The 17808-nt window shown below is 48.2% G+C and overlaps 1 protein-coding gene across 11 annotated transcripts in view; it reads left to right on the top strand.

Moving 5' to 3' along the window:
* Positions 1-17808, top strand: part of magi1b (membrane associated guanylate kinase, WW and PDZ domain containing 1b) — a 346431-nt gene that overhangs the window by 288570 nt on the left and 40053 nt on the right. For all 11 annotated transcript variants that reach the window (XM_055647620.1, XM_055647626.1, XM_055647618.1 and 8 more), the window contains 5 exons: positions 1595-1623; positions 4227-4443; positions 7238-7329; positions 11836-12028; positions 14088-14402. In XM_055647620.1, the coding sequence (XP_055503595.1) occupies positions 1595-1623; positions 4227-4443; positions 7238-7329; positions 11836-12028; positions 14088-14402 (846 nt within the window). The remainder of the gene's footprint in view (positions 1-1594; positions 1624-4226; positions 4444-7237; positions 7330-11835; positions 12029-14087; positions 14403-17808) is intronic.

Genomic DNA, 17808 nt, shown 5'->3' with positions numbered 1-17808 from the left:
TGACAGGCATAGATAGGGTAGACAGTCAGAACCCTTTAAACCAAGGTGGAAATGTTCAACACTAGAGGGCGTAGCTATAAGGTGAGAGGGGGGAAAGTTTAATGGAGATGTGTGGGGCATGTTTTTTTACACAGTGAGTGTTGGGAGCCTGGAACGCACTGCCTGGGGGTGGTGGTGGAGGCAGATACCATAGTGGTGTTTAAAAGGCATTTGCAACTAAGAGTTGGTCTTAGCAATGTTCAGCATTGACATTGTGGGCAGAAGGGCCTGTTCATGTGCTGTACTGTTCTATGTTCTATTTCCACTACGCTGAAGCACTTTCTACGGTGGCGCAGCGGTAGAGTCGCTGCCTTACAGCGCTTGCAGCACCTGAGACCCGGGTTCGATCCCGACTACGGGTGCTGTCTGTACGGAGTTTGTACGTTCTCCCCGTGACCTGCGTGAGTTTGCGCCGAGATCTTCGGTATCCTCCCACACTCCAAAGACGTACAACTTGTAGGTTAATTGGCTTGAGGTAAATGTGAAAATTGTCCCTGGTGGGTGTGGGATAGTGTTAGTGTGCGGGGATCGCTGGTCGGCGTGGATCTGGTGAGCCGCAGGGCTAGTTTCGGCGCTGTATCTCCAAACTAAACTAAGCTAAGCTACTTGCCCCTGCTAGTAAACCTAAAGGAAAACTGAAATGTAAAACTGAAAGCGGCAAATATTCAACGGTTTCAAAGGAATTTTCCTGTCACGTATACCAATTAAGGTACAGTGATATTGGAATTTCCATACAGCTATACGGAATAAAAAGCAACAAGACACCCAACTACATAAAAGTTAACATAAACATCCACCACAGTGGATTCCCCACATTCCTCACTGTGATGGAAGGCAATCTTCTTCCCTCTTTATACTCCCGCGGGCGGGGCAGTCGAACCATCTGTCTGGGCGGTCGAAGCTCCCGCGGTCTGGAGCTCCCGAAGTCGGCCTCCAACAAAGCGCCGCCTGTTGGCAACATAGGAAGGAACTGCAGATGCTGGTTTAAATCGAAGATAGACACAAAATGCAGGCGTAACTCACCTTCCTGTTGGTAGTAATTGTTAATAATCGTCTGTATTTAAATGGAGACACAAGGAACTGCAAATGCCGGAATCTTGAGTCTGAAACCCACAATGCTGGCGAAACCCTGTGGGTTAGGCAGAGGAGATCAGTTTCATTAACCCAAGCGACTATTTGCGTGCCAGCCCCAGAAGCAGATCTACAAGCTCGTATTACAATCGCTCCACACACTTAAACGCCATTCCTACAGCAACATTGCGTACTTTGACTATGGTCTTCTTAAACTCCTTTCAGATATGTCCTCATTGTAGATGGATCGGTTGTGATCATGTACTGTTTTTCTGCTGGCTGGTTAGCACGCAACAGAAGCTTTTCACTGTACCTCGTTAAACTGACTTGAACTGAAGTGATTTAACTTGGCATAATGTTCGGCACCAACATGGTGGGCCGAAGGGCCTGTTCCGGTGCTGCATTGTTCTGTGTTCTTTTTAACGTTTTGTTATTGCTGAATCTTGATTGTATTTTCTTTTTCTTTTTTTTTGCCCTGTCACAGGACCACTTCCCAAGAAAAGCCCCAAGTCGGTAAGTTTAATGTGTGGGAAGGAACTGCAGATGCTGCTTCAAACCAAAGATAGGCACAAAATGGTGGAGTAACTCAGCGGGTCAGGCAGCATCTCTGGAGAGAAGGAATGGGTGACGTTTCGGAAAGGATGCCTTTCCCGTGACTTTCAGTCTGAAGAAGGGTCTCGACCCGAAACACCACCCTTTCCTTTTCTCCAGAGATGCTGCCTGACCCATTGAGTTACTCCAGCATTTTGTGTCTATCTATTGGCAGTTACAGAGACGTGCTCTACATGTTACATGATAGAAGGTTTCGGATAGATCAAATGACCCCATTAAACTAATTGGAAATATTTTGAGTTCCAAAATACCAAGAATATAGCAAATATTTGTATCCGTTTGTATCCCTTCGTTATCACCTCGTCCCCAGCCAACAATGGACCATTGTGGGTTCTACCTTTCCTGAGTCATCGATGCTGGCTCTGCTTTGTTCTGTACCTTCCTGTACATCTAGCATCCCCCTCTCTGGTTCTCAGTCTGCTGAAGGGTCTCGACCAGAAGCGTCACCCTTTCCTTCCCTCCCTTCCAGAGATGCTGCCTGTCCCGCTGAGTTACTCCAGCATTTTGTCTAGTTTAATGCTGGCCCAAAGTCTCCCTTTGTCCATTCATGAAGGAGATGCCCTCTGCCTGCCTTTGCTTCACCCTCCCGTTCTCTTCCCTGTACGAATTTCCCCGAGACAGTAGCTGTTTCTCTGCCTCAGAGACAATAACAGGCAGCGGTAGAACTGCTGCCTCACAGCGCCAGAGACCCGGGTTCGATCCTGACTACGGGTGCTGTTTGTACGTTCTGCCCGTGACTGCGTGGGTTTTCTCCGGATGCTCCGGTTTCCTCCCACGCTCCAAAGATCCATAGACATGCAGGTTTGTAGGATAATTGGCTTTGGTAAATCTTAAATTGGCCCTCGTGTATTGATAGGATAGTGCTTGTGTGTGTGATGATCGCTGGTCGAAAACAGGCCCTTCGGCCCACTGAGTCCGCGCCAACCAGCGATTCCTGCAAATGAACACTATCCTACACACTCTTGGAACAACGTTTTTACATTTTATACCAAGCCAATTAACCTGCAAACCTGTACGTCTTTGGTGTTTTTTGTGAACATCCCTTGTTTACTTTACGGTTTAGATTTCACTGCAAAATAAAGAACTGACAATAAATAAATTTGTAAATAAAGGGGCTGTTCCACTGCGGCAACCTAATTGGCGAGTTTAAAAGAGTTTAGGAGAGTTTGAAAAAAGTTATGTTGAAGACCTCCTTCGACTATGTTGAAGACTATCTACAACTATCTTCAACTACCGTCGACTACTTTAGACTACCCTCGATTACCAACGACTAACATGCCAGCCTGCTACGACCTACTTCGACTAAACCTACGAGTCAAACAAATATAGATTTTTTTCCATGGCAACCTTTTTTTTTACTCGTGGGCATTTTTCAGCATGTTGAAAAATATGCCGCGACCTAGCTGAGGCCTCGAGTACGCGGGGACTACTCTCGAGCATGAAGGAGAGTTACAAAGACCTCCTACGACTTCCTGTCGACCATGCTGCGAGTATGAGTCGAGGGCAAACTCGCCAGAACTCGCGGGTTAGGTTGCCGCAGTGGGACAGCCCCCTCCTCAGCCCGCAAGACCATCCTGGAATAGTTAATGAAGGTTGGAAGGCAACACTGGTGAACGTCACTCGAGGGCCACTCCGATGTCAGGTTGCGTTAGATCTGTGAAGGAGAGGCATGGTTGCACTCACCATCAAATTTGAGAGACGTCAGCCTTCATGTGCGTCTTTGTCAGCTTTCGAACAAATTCACCCTTTGGCAGGCTGCATGCGTGTGCTTGCAGTGTCTTCACTCCGAGTGCGCACCGTAATATTTATTCACAGACTACCTAGGGTCCCCTTCGCTGGAAAACAAAAGTCTAGTTTTGTTTCTAGTTTAGAGATGCAGCGCGGAAACAGGCCCAGGCCCGGCCCACCGTTCCCGTGCCGCCCGGCGGTCCTGGCATGCTAACACTACCCAACACACACACACACACTGAGGACAATTTACAATTCTTAACCAAAGGCAATTAGCACGTCTTCGGAGTGTGGGACGAAACCGGAGCACCCGGAGAAAACCCATGCTGGTCCCGGGGAGAACGTACAAACTCCGTACAGGCAGCACTCGTGGTCAGGATCGAACCCGGGTCTCTGGAGCTGTATGGCAGCAACTTTACCGCTGCGCCACCGGTATATAAGCACCCTCATGATTTGCCTCTTGATATATTCCAAGTCCTCTGCTTTTATTTTAACACTGATATAAAGTGTGTCACCTGTTTTCCAGTCGTTAGAAGTATGTGATTGCTTTAATAATCCGGGCTGGCATAGCTTCTTATTTTCATTTCCTCCCTTGGATTTTGATTATTTGTTCATTCTCGCGACGGGCTGCCTTTAAAGCATTGTTCGCCGTGGTAAACAACTTAACTTTGAGAGCCGGCTCTCTGCTCCCTCTCAAAATGGGGAGCATTGTGTATCGATTGCCCGGCTTGGCTGGAAAGCCAGAGTTGACCTTCTGTTCTATTGAATAATCGCAGCAGGCACTGGAAAGGAAAGACAGCCAGAACAGCTCTCACCACAGCGTTTCCAGCCAGCGCAGTACACACACTGCCTCACCCGTACTGGGAGTTCCTCCCCTGCCCGACTACCCAGCCAGCGAGGCCCCGACACTCGACCAGACGGATATCTCCGGACAAAGGAAGCCAGACCCGTTTAAAATCTGGGCCCAGTCTCGAAGCATGTACGAAAGTCGACGTGAGTACCAATCAAAACCTCCCCGACTGCTTTCCCCGTCCTCCTGATTAATTTTACTGTTTGCATGCCTCGTTGTCACCTTCCCCTCAGCCAACAACGTACCATTCTGCATCCCCTCGATGTGTGTGGGAAATAACCGCAGATGGGTTGTGTGGGAAGGAACTGCAGGTGCTGGTTTAAACTGAAGATAGGCACAAAATTACTCCCAGCATTTTAGCCCGCTGCATTTTAGATAGACTCATCTATCCAAGGAACTGCAGATGCTGGTTTACGACGAAGATAGACACAAAGGTCAGGCAGCATCTCCGGAGAGAAGGAGTGGGTGACAAATCTACATTCCCTTGATCATCATCTGCTTTGATCGATTGTTTTCACACCTTACCCTTCCACATATCTCGAGTCTCCCTCGCCCCTGACTCTCAGTCTGAGGAAGGGTCTGGACCCAAAACGTCACCCATTCCTTCCCTCCAGAGATGCCGCCTGTCCCGCTGAGTTACTCCAGCATCTTGTGTCCATCTTTGGAACTCCTCACATCTCTTCCTTCATAGCCCACGACTACACTGCCAGAAATCTAACTGTAATAAGTGAAATACTGAGCGGAATGGGGCAATGGGCGATGTTTCAGGTTGAGACCCTTCTTCAGACTGATAGTGGGGTGGGGTGTGGGGGGGAGGGAGAAGAAAGCAGGAAGAGGGGAGTAGCTGGAGAAAGCATGGCAGGTCATCGTTGGACACGGGCAAGGGATGTTCTTTTGATGGGCAGGTGGTTGCAACAAAGCCCAGAGATAAAAACAGAAGGTGTGAGAGAGGATTGAGGAGTTGGTCAGAACTAGTGAAGCCAGAGGGAGCAACGTGGTGGGGGGGGGGGGGGGGGGAATGGGCGGATGGGAAGAAATAGAGGGGAGACAAAGGATGGGGGGGAGGGGGAGGGGGGGATGGGGGGAAAGGGAGTGGTGCGGAGAAAGGCGGGTGGTGTTTGAAGAATTGGTGGATTCAATGATCATACCATTGGATTGTAATCTGCCCAAGTAGAACATGAGGTGAGTTTGGCAAGTGTTTATGAGTTCATAAATGCATACGTTATAGGAGCAGAATTAAACAAATTCAGCCTAAAGAGGCTTAACTCTGATTGAGATTGGATTTAATGGTCTGTTTTGTGGATTTGTTTTGGGATTGTCGTTGCCATTCCCTCTGATCCCAGATTATATTGAATGGGAATACTCAAAGGCTCATAAATTCATGTGATAGGAGCAGAATTAGGCCATTCAGCCCATTGAGCCTTCAATCACGGCTGTCCTATCTTCTCCTCTCAACCCAATCATCCTGCCTTCCCCTCATAGCCCCTGTCACTAGGGTTGGCAACTGTCCAGTATTAGCCAGGACATCCCGTATTTTGGGCTAAATTGGTTTATCCTGTACTTGACCGCCCTTGTCCCGTATTTGACTGCTACCACTCGAGTCGAGGGGACTGTGTCCGGCCCCGCCTCACCCGTCCCAACGTAGTGCAGCCCGTGGAGTGCAGCAGCAGCGGCGCCTCGCCCGTGGCCCCGTTTGGCGGCAGCCCGGCCAGCTGTCTGACCTTCGGACCTTCGCTTAACGCCGACACACCACCACCGGTCATCGGTTCATGAGTTGGATGGGGAGACGGACTTTGCACGCCTGGGCCAAAACTCCTCAGCTGGCCCGCCCGCTGGGCTTTGTGTGCAGTCCAGCACCCGGGGCAACTCATCATTCACCCAGCCACGGCCGAGTCAGTCAACGAATTGCCGTCGGGAATTTGTCCCGTATTTTGACCTTTTGTCCCTTATCTGGGAGTGAGAAAGTTGCCGACCCTGCTTGGCACCCGCACCGATTAAGTTTAGCTTCTCTGGAAGAAGTTTCTAATCGTGGCCCCCTACAGTTGGATTAGTTGTAAATGGTGAAAAGCACAGGCTCGTCTTCCTTTCATTCTGATGCTCTGACCTCTGGTCCTAGACTCTCCCGCTATTGTAAACATCCTCTCTGCATCCACCCTATCCAGGAATTTAGTCCGTGCGACCATTGCCACGATTTGCCACGAGGCTGTTGTGATATATTGTGATACGATCGAACCACAGACTGAGATACTGGCCGAAAATCAATTGGAGATGGCCATACCAATTCAAACAATGGGACCATCTAATTTAACATTGCCATTTGCTGAGCACCTTTTCCAGCTGGTAAACTATCAGGCATCGTACAAGACACTCTCTCTGCCCATTGGACTTTACTGGCTTTGCCTTACTTTAAATGTTATTCCCTTATCATGTATCTGTACACTGCGAATGGCTCGATTGTAAACATGTTTTGTCTTTCCGCTGACTGGTCAGCAGGCAACAAAAAGCTTTTTACACTGTACCGCTGTACACGTGACAATAAACTAAACTGAACTGAAACTGTTGTTAATAGAGACAAAGACTCTTAGAGCGTGGAAACAGGCCCTTCGGCCCAACTTGCCCACACTGGCCAACATATCGATTCTGCACTAGTCCCACCTGCCTGCAGATGGGACGTGTTGGCCAGTGTGGGCCCATAGTCTGAAGAAGGGTTTCGGCCCGAAACATTGCCTATCTCCTTCGCTCCATAAATGCTGCTGCACCTGCTGAGTTTCTCCAGCATTTCTGTGTTCCTCAGCCTGTTCTCTCCATGTACCTGCCTAAACGTTTCTTAAATGGAAATGTAATTATTAATGGGAAAAAAATGGATTTCTATTTTGCTTTCACGGGTGTATGTTGACTTGAAATTGTTTTTTTTTTCCTCCCCTCCCCCCCTTGCAGTTCCTGATTACCAGGAGCAAGATATTTTCCTCTGGAGAAAGGAAACAGGATTTGGATTTCGGATCCTCGGTGGGAATGAGCCGGGGGAACCTGTGAGTAATTGAAGAAGGTTGGGTGTGAATCCACATTGTACGATACGATATTCAGGCTCCCATACCAGCATTGCAGGAGAAAAAGGATAGGTGACATTTTGAGTCCGGACACTTCCGACCCAAAACGTCACCCATCCTTTCTCTCCAAGTTAGCTGCCTGACCCCCCGCCGAGTTACTCCAGCACTCTGTGTCCACCTTCTCTATGAAGCTGATTTAGTTATGTCAGCCTTACCATTTCAAAATGGCACGGCAATGATTTCATTTAATAAACGGCACACCACATCGTTCAAGATTGTATGATATGCAGGAAAGACACGTGAATTGGTATCAATTTATTCTGGAGAGCCTCACTTTATGGGAGAAGTGATTGTCTCAAACATAACACATTCTCTCCTCCGTGTTAGCTGATAATAAATTAGACGTTCTGCATTTCCTGAAGTGGATCAACACTGCTCTGAATGCCAAGTTAGACGGTGTGCCAACTGCAAAGTTTTTAAAGGCAGGACTCTTTCCTCTGTCTTGGCCTCAGTTGTGCTTTGCATCAAAATCATTCTCTTCCTTGTCTAGAAATTCAAGATGTGATCCAAACTTCACAGGGAGTAGTGAACAGTTCCACTTCCTGTAACTGTCAAAGGGTCTCTTAACAGAGAGCATCTCTTATCCTTTAAGTTCAAGAGTTAAATAACGTTCAATATACTTTTGTTATAAAGTCCGATGGTAAATTGGGTGTCACGGTGGCGCAGCGGTAGAGTTGCTGCCTTACAGCACTTACGGCGCCAGTGACCCATGTTCGATCCCGACTACGGGCGCTGTCTGTACGGAGTTTGTACGTTCTCCCCGTGACCTGCGCGGGTTTTCTCCGAGATCTTCGGTTTCCTCCCACACTCCAAAGACGTGCAGGTTTGTAGGTTAATTGGCTTGGGGTAAATGCGTGTGTATATTGTGTCAACGTGGCGGGATTGCTGGTTGGTGCGGACCCGGTGGGACTGTTTCCGAGCTGTATCTCTAGAACGATTAAACAAAAAACTAAAATTGAAAATCAAAAAGGAGTGGAACCAAAGCCTGAGACAAAGGATTTAAGAAGGGTTTCGGCCCGAAACGTTGCCTATTTCCTTTGCTCCATAGATGCTGCTGCACCCGCTGAGTTTCTCCAGCACTTTTGTCTAACTGAGACAAAGGTCCGTCCAGCAACTGCATGACCACAATGGTAAGCGGTTGTGTCCCACCACAATGCAGAAAACTGCCCTTTGGCATGAGGAAAGGTACAGGAGTAATTCACAAGATGTTGCTGGGGATTTATAGTTCTAAGGAGAGGTTGGTTCAATATCATTACTTCTCATTGGGACAAAGCAGTATGAAGGGAGATTTAATTGAAGTGTTTTAACATTGTGAGAGACATGGATGGGGTAATATAGTCTTTTGCAAGTTGGTTAGTAACCAGGGAGATAGAATTAGGTTAATTGGTAGAAGGTTTATGGGAGAATGAGAAAAAAGATCATTTCACTCAAAAAGTGAGATGAATGAAGGTTTATGAGCCTGTCCCACCGGCGATTTTTTTCGACGACTGCCAGAGACTGGACCCCCCCCCACGACAATGTCTACGACAACATCTACAACAACCTACCTCCTAGACTACGCCAAGCTATGGTAAGCTACCATCAACCGGCGACCCACCTCGACCACCTTTGTCCAAGCTACAACAGTAAGACGATTCAGTCAACAAGGCTGACGTAGGTAGTCGCCAATGGAATTCACCAAAGTCGGTAATGGCGGCAACCTACGTTGTCCTGGCGACAGCGCTTACGTCAGGCTACGATCGTTGGCGCCAAGTCCACGGGCGCCGACTGTCGGCGAAAAGTTTTGAACATTTCAAAATCCAGCGCCGACCAGAAAAAAGGGGTGACTCTTTGGGCGACTGAGGAGACCATATGGGCGACACCCTGGCGACCATGTGGCAACAGCTTAGTCGCCTGCAGACGTCTTAAAAATCGCCCAAGTGGGACAGGGGCATTAGTGTTTAGAGATACAGCGTGGAAACGGGTCCTTTGGCCCACCGAGTCCATGCCGAACATCGATCCCCAGTGCACTAGTTCCATGCTATTCCACTCTACCCGCTCAATGTAATTTACAGAAGCCAATTAACCTCCAAACCCAATGTAATAAAAAGGAACTGCAGACGCTAGTTTGTACCAAAAATGGACATAAATGCTGGAGTAACTTGGCAGGTCAGGCAACATCTCTGGGGAAAATGGATATGTGGCCATCAGTCTGAAGGGTCCCGACTTGAAACGTCACCTATTTATTTTCTACAGAGATGCGGGCCCAACCCGCTGAGTTACTCCAGCATTTTGTATCTACCTATTAACCTGTACGTCTGTAGAATGTGGGAGGAAACCGGAACAGCCAGAGGAAAGTCGTACAGTCACAGGGAGAACGTATAATCTCTGTACAGACAGCACCCGTTGTCAGGATCGAACCCGGGTCTCTGGCGCTGTGAGGCAGCAAATTCTACCACTGCGCCACCTTGCCACCTTGGGAATCTGAAATGTACGAAGAGGATATTGGGGGCAAGAATTCTGCGCAATTGGAAAAGGTTCAGAAGATCATAGTTGATAAGGAGCAGAGTTAGGCCATTCGGGGGTTATGGGGAGAAGGCTGGAGAATGGGGTTAAGAGTGAGAGATAGATCAGCCAAGTTCTTCTTGCGTAAGACGTGCGCAGCCTAAAGTTGTCGGTGAACTTGTTCTATTTGATCTATTTGTTTGTGCACGGTGGGTTAATTGCATTCGTCGAAACATGGCACACCACGTGAATGTTGCAATCGCCATGGTCAAATGACGGGGGTAGACATGATGGGCCGAATGGCCTAATTCTGCTCTTACCAAATATGAACTTATGAAAATATTTTCCATATCAATCTAAATTCTATTTTTTCTTCACATGTTTAAAACTGTACAACATTCCGGTTTGAAGATCATTTGCAACAGTTGAATGACGATTCCTGTTTGTCGTCAGCCTTTGATGTAACAAATTCTCCACCATGCGTCTGTTATTTCGTTCTAATCCCTGTGAGAGTTTTAAAGGGCTCATTTGCACATCGCAGTGGTGTAAACAAGCAGATTATGATTATGTAGTGTCTTGTCACTGTGGCTCAACTGCAAAAATATGCCTATGTTGGTAATTTTGATGATTTATGCTCTCAAAAAATGCGATTGGATGCCAAAAGAACTCACACTGACACGATTCCCCATTTATGCCTTTGAATTTAGACAAAATGCAAAGAATCATTCAAGGTAATCTCCCTTTCCTGCAGGATTCACATTTTTTATTTTTGTTTACTCTGGTAAAAGCTAATTGCTAATCGAGATACGCGGTAAAACAAAAGGCAGGATTTGCACCGGTTTTGTGCCGATAGCAATTGACGCCACTGGGCCTGTACTCGCTGGAGTTTAGAAGAATGACGGGGGGGGCCTCAGTGAAAGGTACAGAATTAGTGAAAGGCTTGGATGTTTACACTATGGGAGCGTCTACGAATAGAGGTCACAGCCTCAGAATTAAAGGACGTTCTTTTAGGAAGGAGATGAGGACGAATTTCTTTAGTCAGAGGGTGGTGAATCTGTGGAATTCTTTGCCACAGATACTGAGGAGGCCAAGTCAGAGGATATATTTATGGCAGAGGTAGATAGATTCTTGATTAGTACGGGTGTCAGAGAATATGGGGAGAAGGCAGGGGAATTGGAGTTAGGAGGGAGAGATGGATCAGCCACGATGGAATGGCGGAGTTGTCTTGATGGGCCGAATGGACTAATTCTGCTCCTATCACTTATGACTTTATGAACAGACTCGAATACACTGAAGTCTGGTATCTCTATATGGCTCTAGGTTTGGACACGCTAGAGGCAGGAAACATGTTCCCGATGTTGGGGGAGTCCAGAACCAGGGGCCACAGTTTAAGAATAAGGAGTAAGCCGTTTAGAACGGAGACGAGGAAACACTTTTTCTCACAGAGAGTTGTGAGTGTGTGGAATTCTCTGCCTCAGAGGGCGGTGGAGGCCGGTTCTCTGATACTTTCAAGAGAGAACTAGATAGGGCTCTTAAAGATAGTGGAGTCAGGGGATATGGGGAGAAGGCAGGAACGAGGTACTGATTGAGAGTGATCAGCCATGATCACATTGAATGGTGGTGCTGTCTCGAAGGGCCGAATGGCCTCCTCCTGCACCTATTGTCTATTGCCTATTGTATATAGGATATAATTTCTTGCGTCTCACAATATCCTCAATATAAAATTCAAACATCGGTAAACGGTCTGGTGTCTGAAGTGCACTGCACTTCACTTTATTTAAACCCTGGCCCATTTAAGTGTGCGAAATGAAGAGTGGCGAGTGTAGATGGGTCACCGTGGGCAAGTTGGGCTGAAGGGCCTGATTCCATGGTGTATGACTGGGGCTTTGAATCAAGGTTGGATCGCACTTATTGACACCGTGTCTCTGCTCCCTTTCGGCACAGATCTACATTGGCCACATCGTCCCCATGGCGGCGGCTGATGCCGACGGCCGGCTGCGGACCGGAGACGAGCTGATCTGCGTGGACGGCACGGCGGTGGTCGGGAAGTCCCACCAACTGGTGGTGCAGTTAATGCAACAAGCTGCCAAACAGGGCCACGTCAACCTCACTGTCAGGCGCAAAGTGATCTACGCAGGTCAGTGTCTCTCAGTCAGCCACAAAATACATTGCTCCATCCTGGACGACAGATGGCGCAATGGGCTAAGTGTTCGGCTGGCGACCGGAAGGTAGCCGGTTCGAATCCCGCTTGGAGTGCATACTGTCGTTGTGTCCTTGGGGCAAGACACTACACCCACCTTTGCCTGTGTGTGAATGTAATGTAATTATGTGAAGCACTTTGGGGTCAATGCAAGTTGACTGAAAATGTGCTATATAAATAAGATTATTATTATTATTATTATTATTATCCTTGCACAAAACTCATTGCTCCTGGAATGTAGAGATAGATGTTTAAGAAAGGTTAAACCAGTTAGGTCTTTATTCTTTGGAGCACAGAAGGTTAAGGGGGGACCTGATAGAGGTGTTTAAAATGATGAGAGGGATAGACAGAGTTGACATGGATAAGCTTTTCCCATTGAGAGTAGGGAAGATTCAAACAAGAGGACATGACTTGAGAATTAAGGGACAGAAGTTTAGGGGTAATACGAGGGGGAACGTCTTTACTCAGAGAGTGGTAGCTGTGTGGAATGAGCTTCCAGTGGAAGTGGTGGAGGCAGGTTCGATTTTATAATTTAAAAATAAATTGGATAGGTATATGGGCGGGAAAGGAATGGAGGGTTATGGTCTGAGTGCAGGTAGATGGGACTAGGGGAAAATAAGTGTTCGGCATGGACTTGAAGGGCCGAGATGGCCTGTTTCCGTGCTGTAATTGTTATATGGTTATATAAAGAACTGCAGATGCTGGAAAAATCGAAGGTGGACGAAAACGCTGGAGAAACTCAGCGGGTGAGGCAGCATCAATGGAGCGAAGGAATAGGTGACGTTTCGGGTCTCCACCCGAAACGTCACCTATTCCTTCGCTCCATAGATGCTGCCTCGCCCGCTGAGTTTCTCCAGCATTTTTGTCCACCCTAGAATGTAGAGATGATCTTCGGACCAGTTGCCAGGAGATTACTTCACATTGAGGTATTCAATTAGATCCGTTTAGTTCACAGATACAGCGGGGAAACAGGGCCTTCGCCCCACCGTGTCCGCGCCGGCCAGCGATCCTCGCACACTAACACCATCCCACGCACACTAGGGACAGTTTACAATCTTTAACAAAACCGACTAACCTACCAACCTGTGGGGTGTGGGAGGAAACCGGAGCACCCAGAGAAAACCCACGCAGGTCATGGGGAGAATGTACAAACTCCGTACAGACAGCACCAGTGGTCAGGATCGAACCCGGGTCTCTAGCGCTTTAAGGCAGCGACTCTACTGCTGTGTCACCGTGCCACCCTGTAAATGTATAAACATATTCCACTAATTTATGCATGCCCCCATCCACTTTCTTCGTGTCTATATCATTATTCACAAATTTTGCAACATTTTTAGAATCTGCTGACTAGCTATCATTAATAACCCTGAGAGGTTTTATTTCTCCCCCGATCTCTGCATTTGGATAACCGTTTCCAGCAAAGCTAGAACGTAGAAACATGCGCTTCGCACACCACCGCTTCCGTGCCGACCAGCGATCCCCGCACACGAACACTATCCGACCCACACTAGGGATGATTTATAGACTCAAATCATAGGTATTAACCTACAAACCTGTACGCCTTTGGAGTTTGGGAGGAAACCGGAGAACCCGGAGAAAGTCCACGCGGTCACGGGGAGAAGGTGCAAACTCCACATAGACAGCACTCGTAGTCAGGATTATACCCGGGTCTCTGGCGCTGTAAGGCAGCAACTCTACCTCTGTGCCACTGTGCGTCTAAAATAGCAGCCGAGATGTGATTCGGTCTGAAGAAGGATCGCGACCCAAAAAGTCAATAGACAATAGACAATAGGTGCAGGAGTAGGCCATTTGGCCCTTTGAGCCAGCATCGCCATTCATTGTGATCATGGCTGATCATCCCCAATCAGTACCCACCTTTCCATGTCCTCCAGAGATGCTCCAGAGATGCTGCTTTGCCCGCCGAGTTATCCCAGCACTCTGTGTGTCCATTCCCAGTTGTGTGTCGACAACAATTTATCTTCTGCTCTTTCCGCAGCGCCGGGAGCGAAGGCCGAGACGGAAGTGTCTGCCTCGCCGGTCTCGTCTCACCACAGCAGCAACCAGGCGGTGGTGTCGCTAGTCGAGGAGAAGCGCACGCCGCTGGGCAGCCAGAACTCCCTCAACACCGTCAGCTCGGGGAGCGGCAGTGCCGGCGGCGGAGGGACGGGCGGTGGCGGCAGTGGCGGCAACAGCGCCAGCACCGGGCCGAGCCTGCACCCCTACGACGTGGAGATACGGCGCGGAGAGAGCGAAGGCTTCGGCTTCGTCATCGTCTCGTCCGTAAGTCGACCAGAGGCCGGCACTACCTTCGGTAAGCTCCGTCTGAAAGCGCATCACACCACGCCAAAACAATCGAGTTTAAACAGATATCAAGAGTGGCGGTTAGTGCCATTATTAAGGGATTGGACAGGCCGGATCAGGGTTCGGCAACCTCCGGCCCCCGGGCCGAATCTGGCCCTTAACCCGAAATCATCCGGCCAGCAGGCGTATTTTTCCCCTCAATCATCCGGCCCGCAGACTTCCGTCATCTCCGGTACCTGGAATGTTTAAGAAGGAACTGCACATTCTGGAAAAATCGATGGTAGAAAAAAACGTTGGAGTGCGTTTCTCCAGCATTTTTTTCTACCTCTGGTACCCGGAAGGTGATTTGGCTGTGCCGCATCCTGCGCAAAGCCGCCAGCATGGCCTCGCACCTTCTGGGTCTCGCCTTCACTGTGGGGATCGGGGTTGTCAGTGGGCTGGGGACGAGTGAGTATGATATTTGAGCTCAGTGCTCCGGGTGGCATCCTCGAAGGGACGCGATCTATGTGAACACGTAATTTGATGCCTGCCATCCAGGGCGGGATGGGGGTGGGATCCATGATATATGTGGCCCGCCATCCGCTCACAGACATGCGTCCCAGCCCCGACGCAGAACAAGGTTGCCGATCCCTGGGCTAGATGCAGGGAAAAAATGTTCCCCGATGCTGGGGGAGTCCAGAACCAGGGGTCACAGTTTAAGAATAAGAAGTAGGCCGTTTAGGACTGAGATGAGGAGAAACTCTTTCACCCAGAGACTTGTGAATCTGTGGAATTCTCTGCCACAGGCCAATTCACTGGATGTTTTCATGAGAGAGTTGGATATAGCTCTTAGGGCTAACGGAAACAAGGGATATGGGGAAAAAGCAGGAACAGGGTACTGATTCAGGATGATCAGCCATGATCATATTGAATGGCGGTGCTGGCTCAAAGGGCCGAATGGCCTACATCCTGACCTATTATCTATGTTTCTATCTTATCCCATTGGAAACCCAATGATTTTCTTACAGATTTGACATATACAACAAATTATCAGTTATTTTTAATCAACCAGGTCAATACAGTGCAAATTAAAAGTACATAGAGAAACCACAGTCTGTAGTGAAGGTAGACACAAAATGCTGGAGCCACTCAGCGGGACAGGCAGCATCTCTGGAGAGAAGGAATGGGTGACGTTAGGATTGTGCAAGGCAGTTCAAGAACCTGATAGTTGATGGGAAGAAGCTGTTCTTGAACCTGAAGGTAACAGTTCTCAGGCTCCTGTACCGTCTTCCTGATGGTAGCAAGGGAGAAGGGAGCGTGGCCAATGTCGAGTGTGTCTTTGAAGATCTCAGCTGCCTTCCTGAGACAGTGCTTCGTGTAGATCACTTCGATGGTGGGGAGGTTATTGAAACATATAGGATTGTTAAGGGCTTGGACACGCTAGAGGCAGGAAACATGTTCCTGATGTTGGGGGAGTCCAGAACCAGGGGCCACAGTTTAAGAATGAGGAGTAAGCCATTTAGAACGGAGATGAGGAAACACTTTTTCTCACAGAGAGTGATGAGTCTGTGGAATTCTCTGCCTCAGAGGGCGGTGGAGGCAGGTTCTCTGGATGCTTTCAAGAGAGAGCTAGATAGGGCTCTTAAAGATAGCGGAGTCAGGGGATGTGGGAAGAAGGCAGGAACGTGGTACTCAAATCAGCCACGATCACATTGAATGCCGGTGCTGGCTCGAAGGGTCTACTCCTGCACCTATTGTCTATTGTCTATTGTCAGTATCTGTGATAGTGGATGGTCAGTATCCGTGATAGTCCGGGACGATGTCCACCATTCTCTACAGCCTCTGTCTTTCTGGAGTGTTTGGATTTGCAAACTAGGCTGCGATGTAACCAGGCAGTGTACCCTTCACCCTATACTTCAGACTTCAGATTTTAGACTTTAGAGATACAGCGTGGAAGTTGGCACCTCAGCCAACCGGGTCCGCGCCGACCAGCGATCCCTGCACATTAACACTATCCTTTATCCACTAGGGACATTTTGTACATTTACCAAGTCAATTAACCTACAAACCTGTACGTCTTTGGAGTGTGGGAGGAAACGGGTGATCTCTGAGAATAAAGCCAAGCAGGTCACGGGGAGAACGTGCAAACTCCATACAGACAGCACCCGTAGTCGCTGCATTCACTGCAAGGCGGCAACTCTACAGCTGCACCACCGTGACGCAAGCGAAGGACAATTTATAGAGGCCAATTCACCTACAAACCCGCACGTCTTTTGAGTGTGGGAGGGAACCGGAGCACCCGGAGAAAACCCGCGTAGTCACGGGGCGAACGTACAAACTCCACACAATCGAGGTCAGGATCGAACTAGGGTCACATGCCGCCAAAAGAGCTACTATTTACACAGTTATCCCCATTCTTCCAGAGGTGTCGTGGGCCTAACTCAAGGAAACACCAGTGAAGGGAGTTGTCCACGATCACCCCAATGATCTACTGGCATCTGCGTGCCTAGATTTTGTTGTCCCATCGTTTAACTGTGGGAAAGCATTTTAGATTCTCGTGTGGTATTGAATTGGGTTTCTTGGTTGAACATTTTATTTGTGAGTTTGTTAACATGTAGATAGCTTAATGCTGAATATGGAGTTAGTTATTGTTAGTTTTAACAGTAACATATCCTGCGTGATCACTTGTGTCTTCAGTCAGAGAGTTATTGGAATGATGCCTGGCAGAGCAATTGTTTAATGGCAGCTACATAATATTTTTTTTAAATCCATCCATAGGCAGGAGTAAAATTCCCTTCGATCAATATGATCATGGCTGATCATCCAAAATATCCCGTACCTGCCTTCTCTCCATACCCTCTGATCCCCTTAGCCACAAGGGCCACATCTAGAAAATAGGTGCAGGATTCACCACTCTCTGGAGGCTATTCGGCCCCCCTTATCCTTAAGCTGTGACCTCTTGTCCTGGACTTCCCCAACATCGGGAACAATCTTCCTGCATCTAGCCTGTCCAACCCCTTAAGAATGTTGTAAGTTTCGATCCCCTCTCAATCTCTCTGAGAGTATAAACCAAGTCTCCCCAAAGACAGTCAATCCCAGGAATCCGTGGTGAACCTTCTCTGCCTCCCTCTATGGGAATAATGTCCTTCCTCAGATTTGGAGACCAAAACTGTACGCAATACTCCAGGTGTGGTCTCACCAAGACCCTGTACAACTGCAGTAGAACCTCCCTGCTCCTATACTCAAATCCTTTTGCTATGAAAGCTAACTACCATAAATCTTTCAATCCAATCCTCTGTGGCTTTTCCTAGGGACCATTTAGATAAATAGTCTGCCCTGTTTTTGCCACAAAATGGATCACATTTATCCACAGGGAATTCCACAAATTCACAACTCTCTGGGTGAAAAAGTTTTTTTTCTCACCTCAGTCTTAACTA

The sequence above is a fragment of the Leucoraja erinacea genome, chromosome 16 (genome assembly GCF_028641065.1).
Source record: "Leucoraja erinacea ecotype New England chromosome 16, Leri_hhj_1, whole genome shotgun sequence".
Lineage (NCBI taxonomy): Eukaryota > Metazoa > Chordata > Chondrichthyes > Rajiformes > Rajidae > Leucoraja > Leucoraja erinaceus.
Note: the sequence above shows the minus strand (reverse complement) of the source record. Positions and strands in the feature narration are given on the sequence as shown.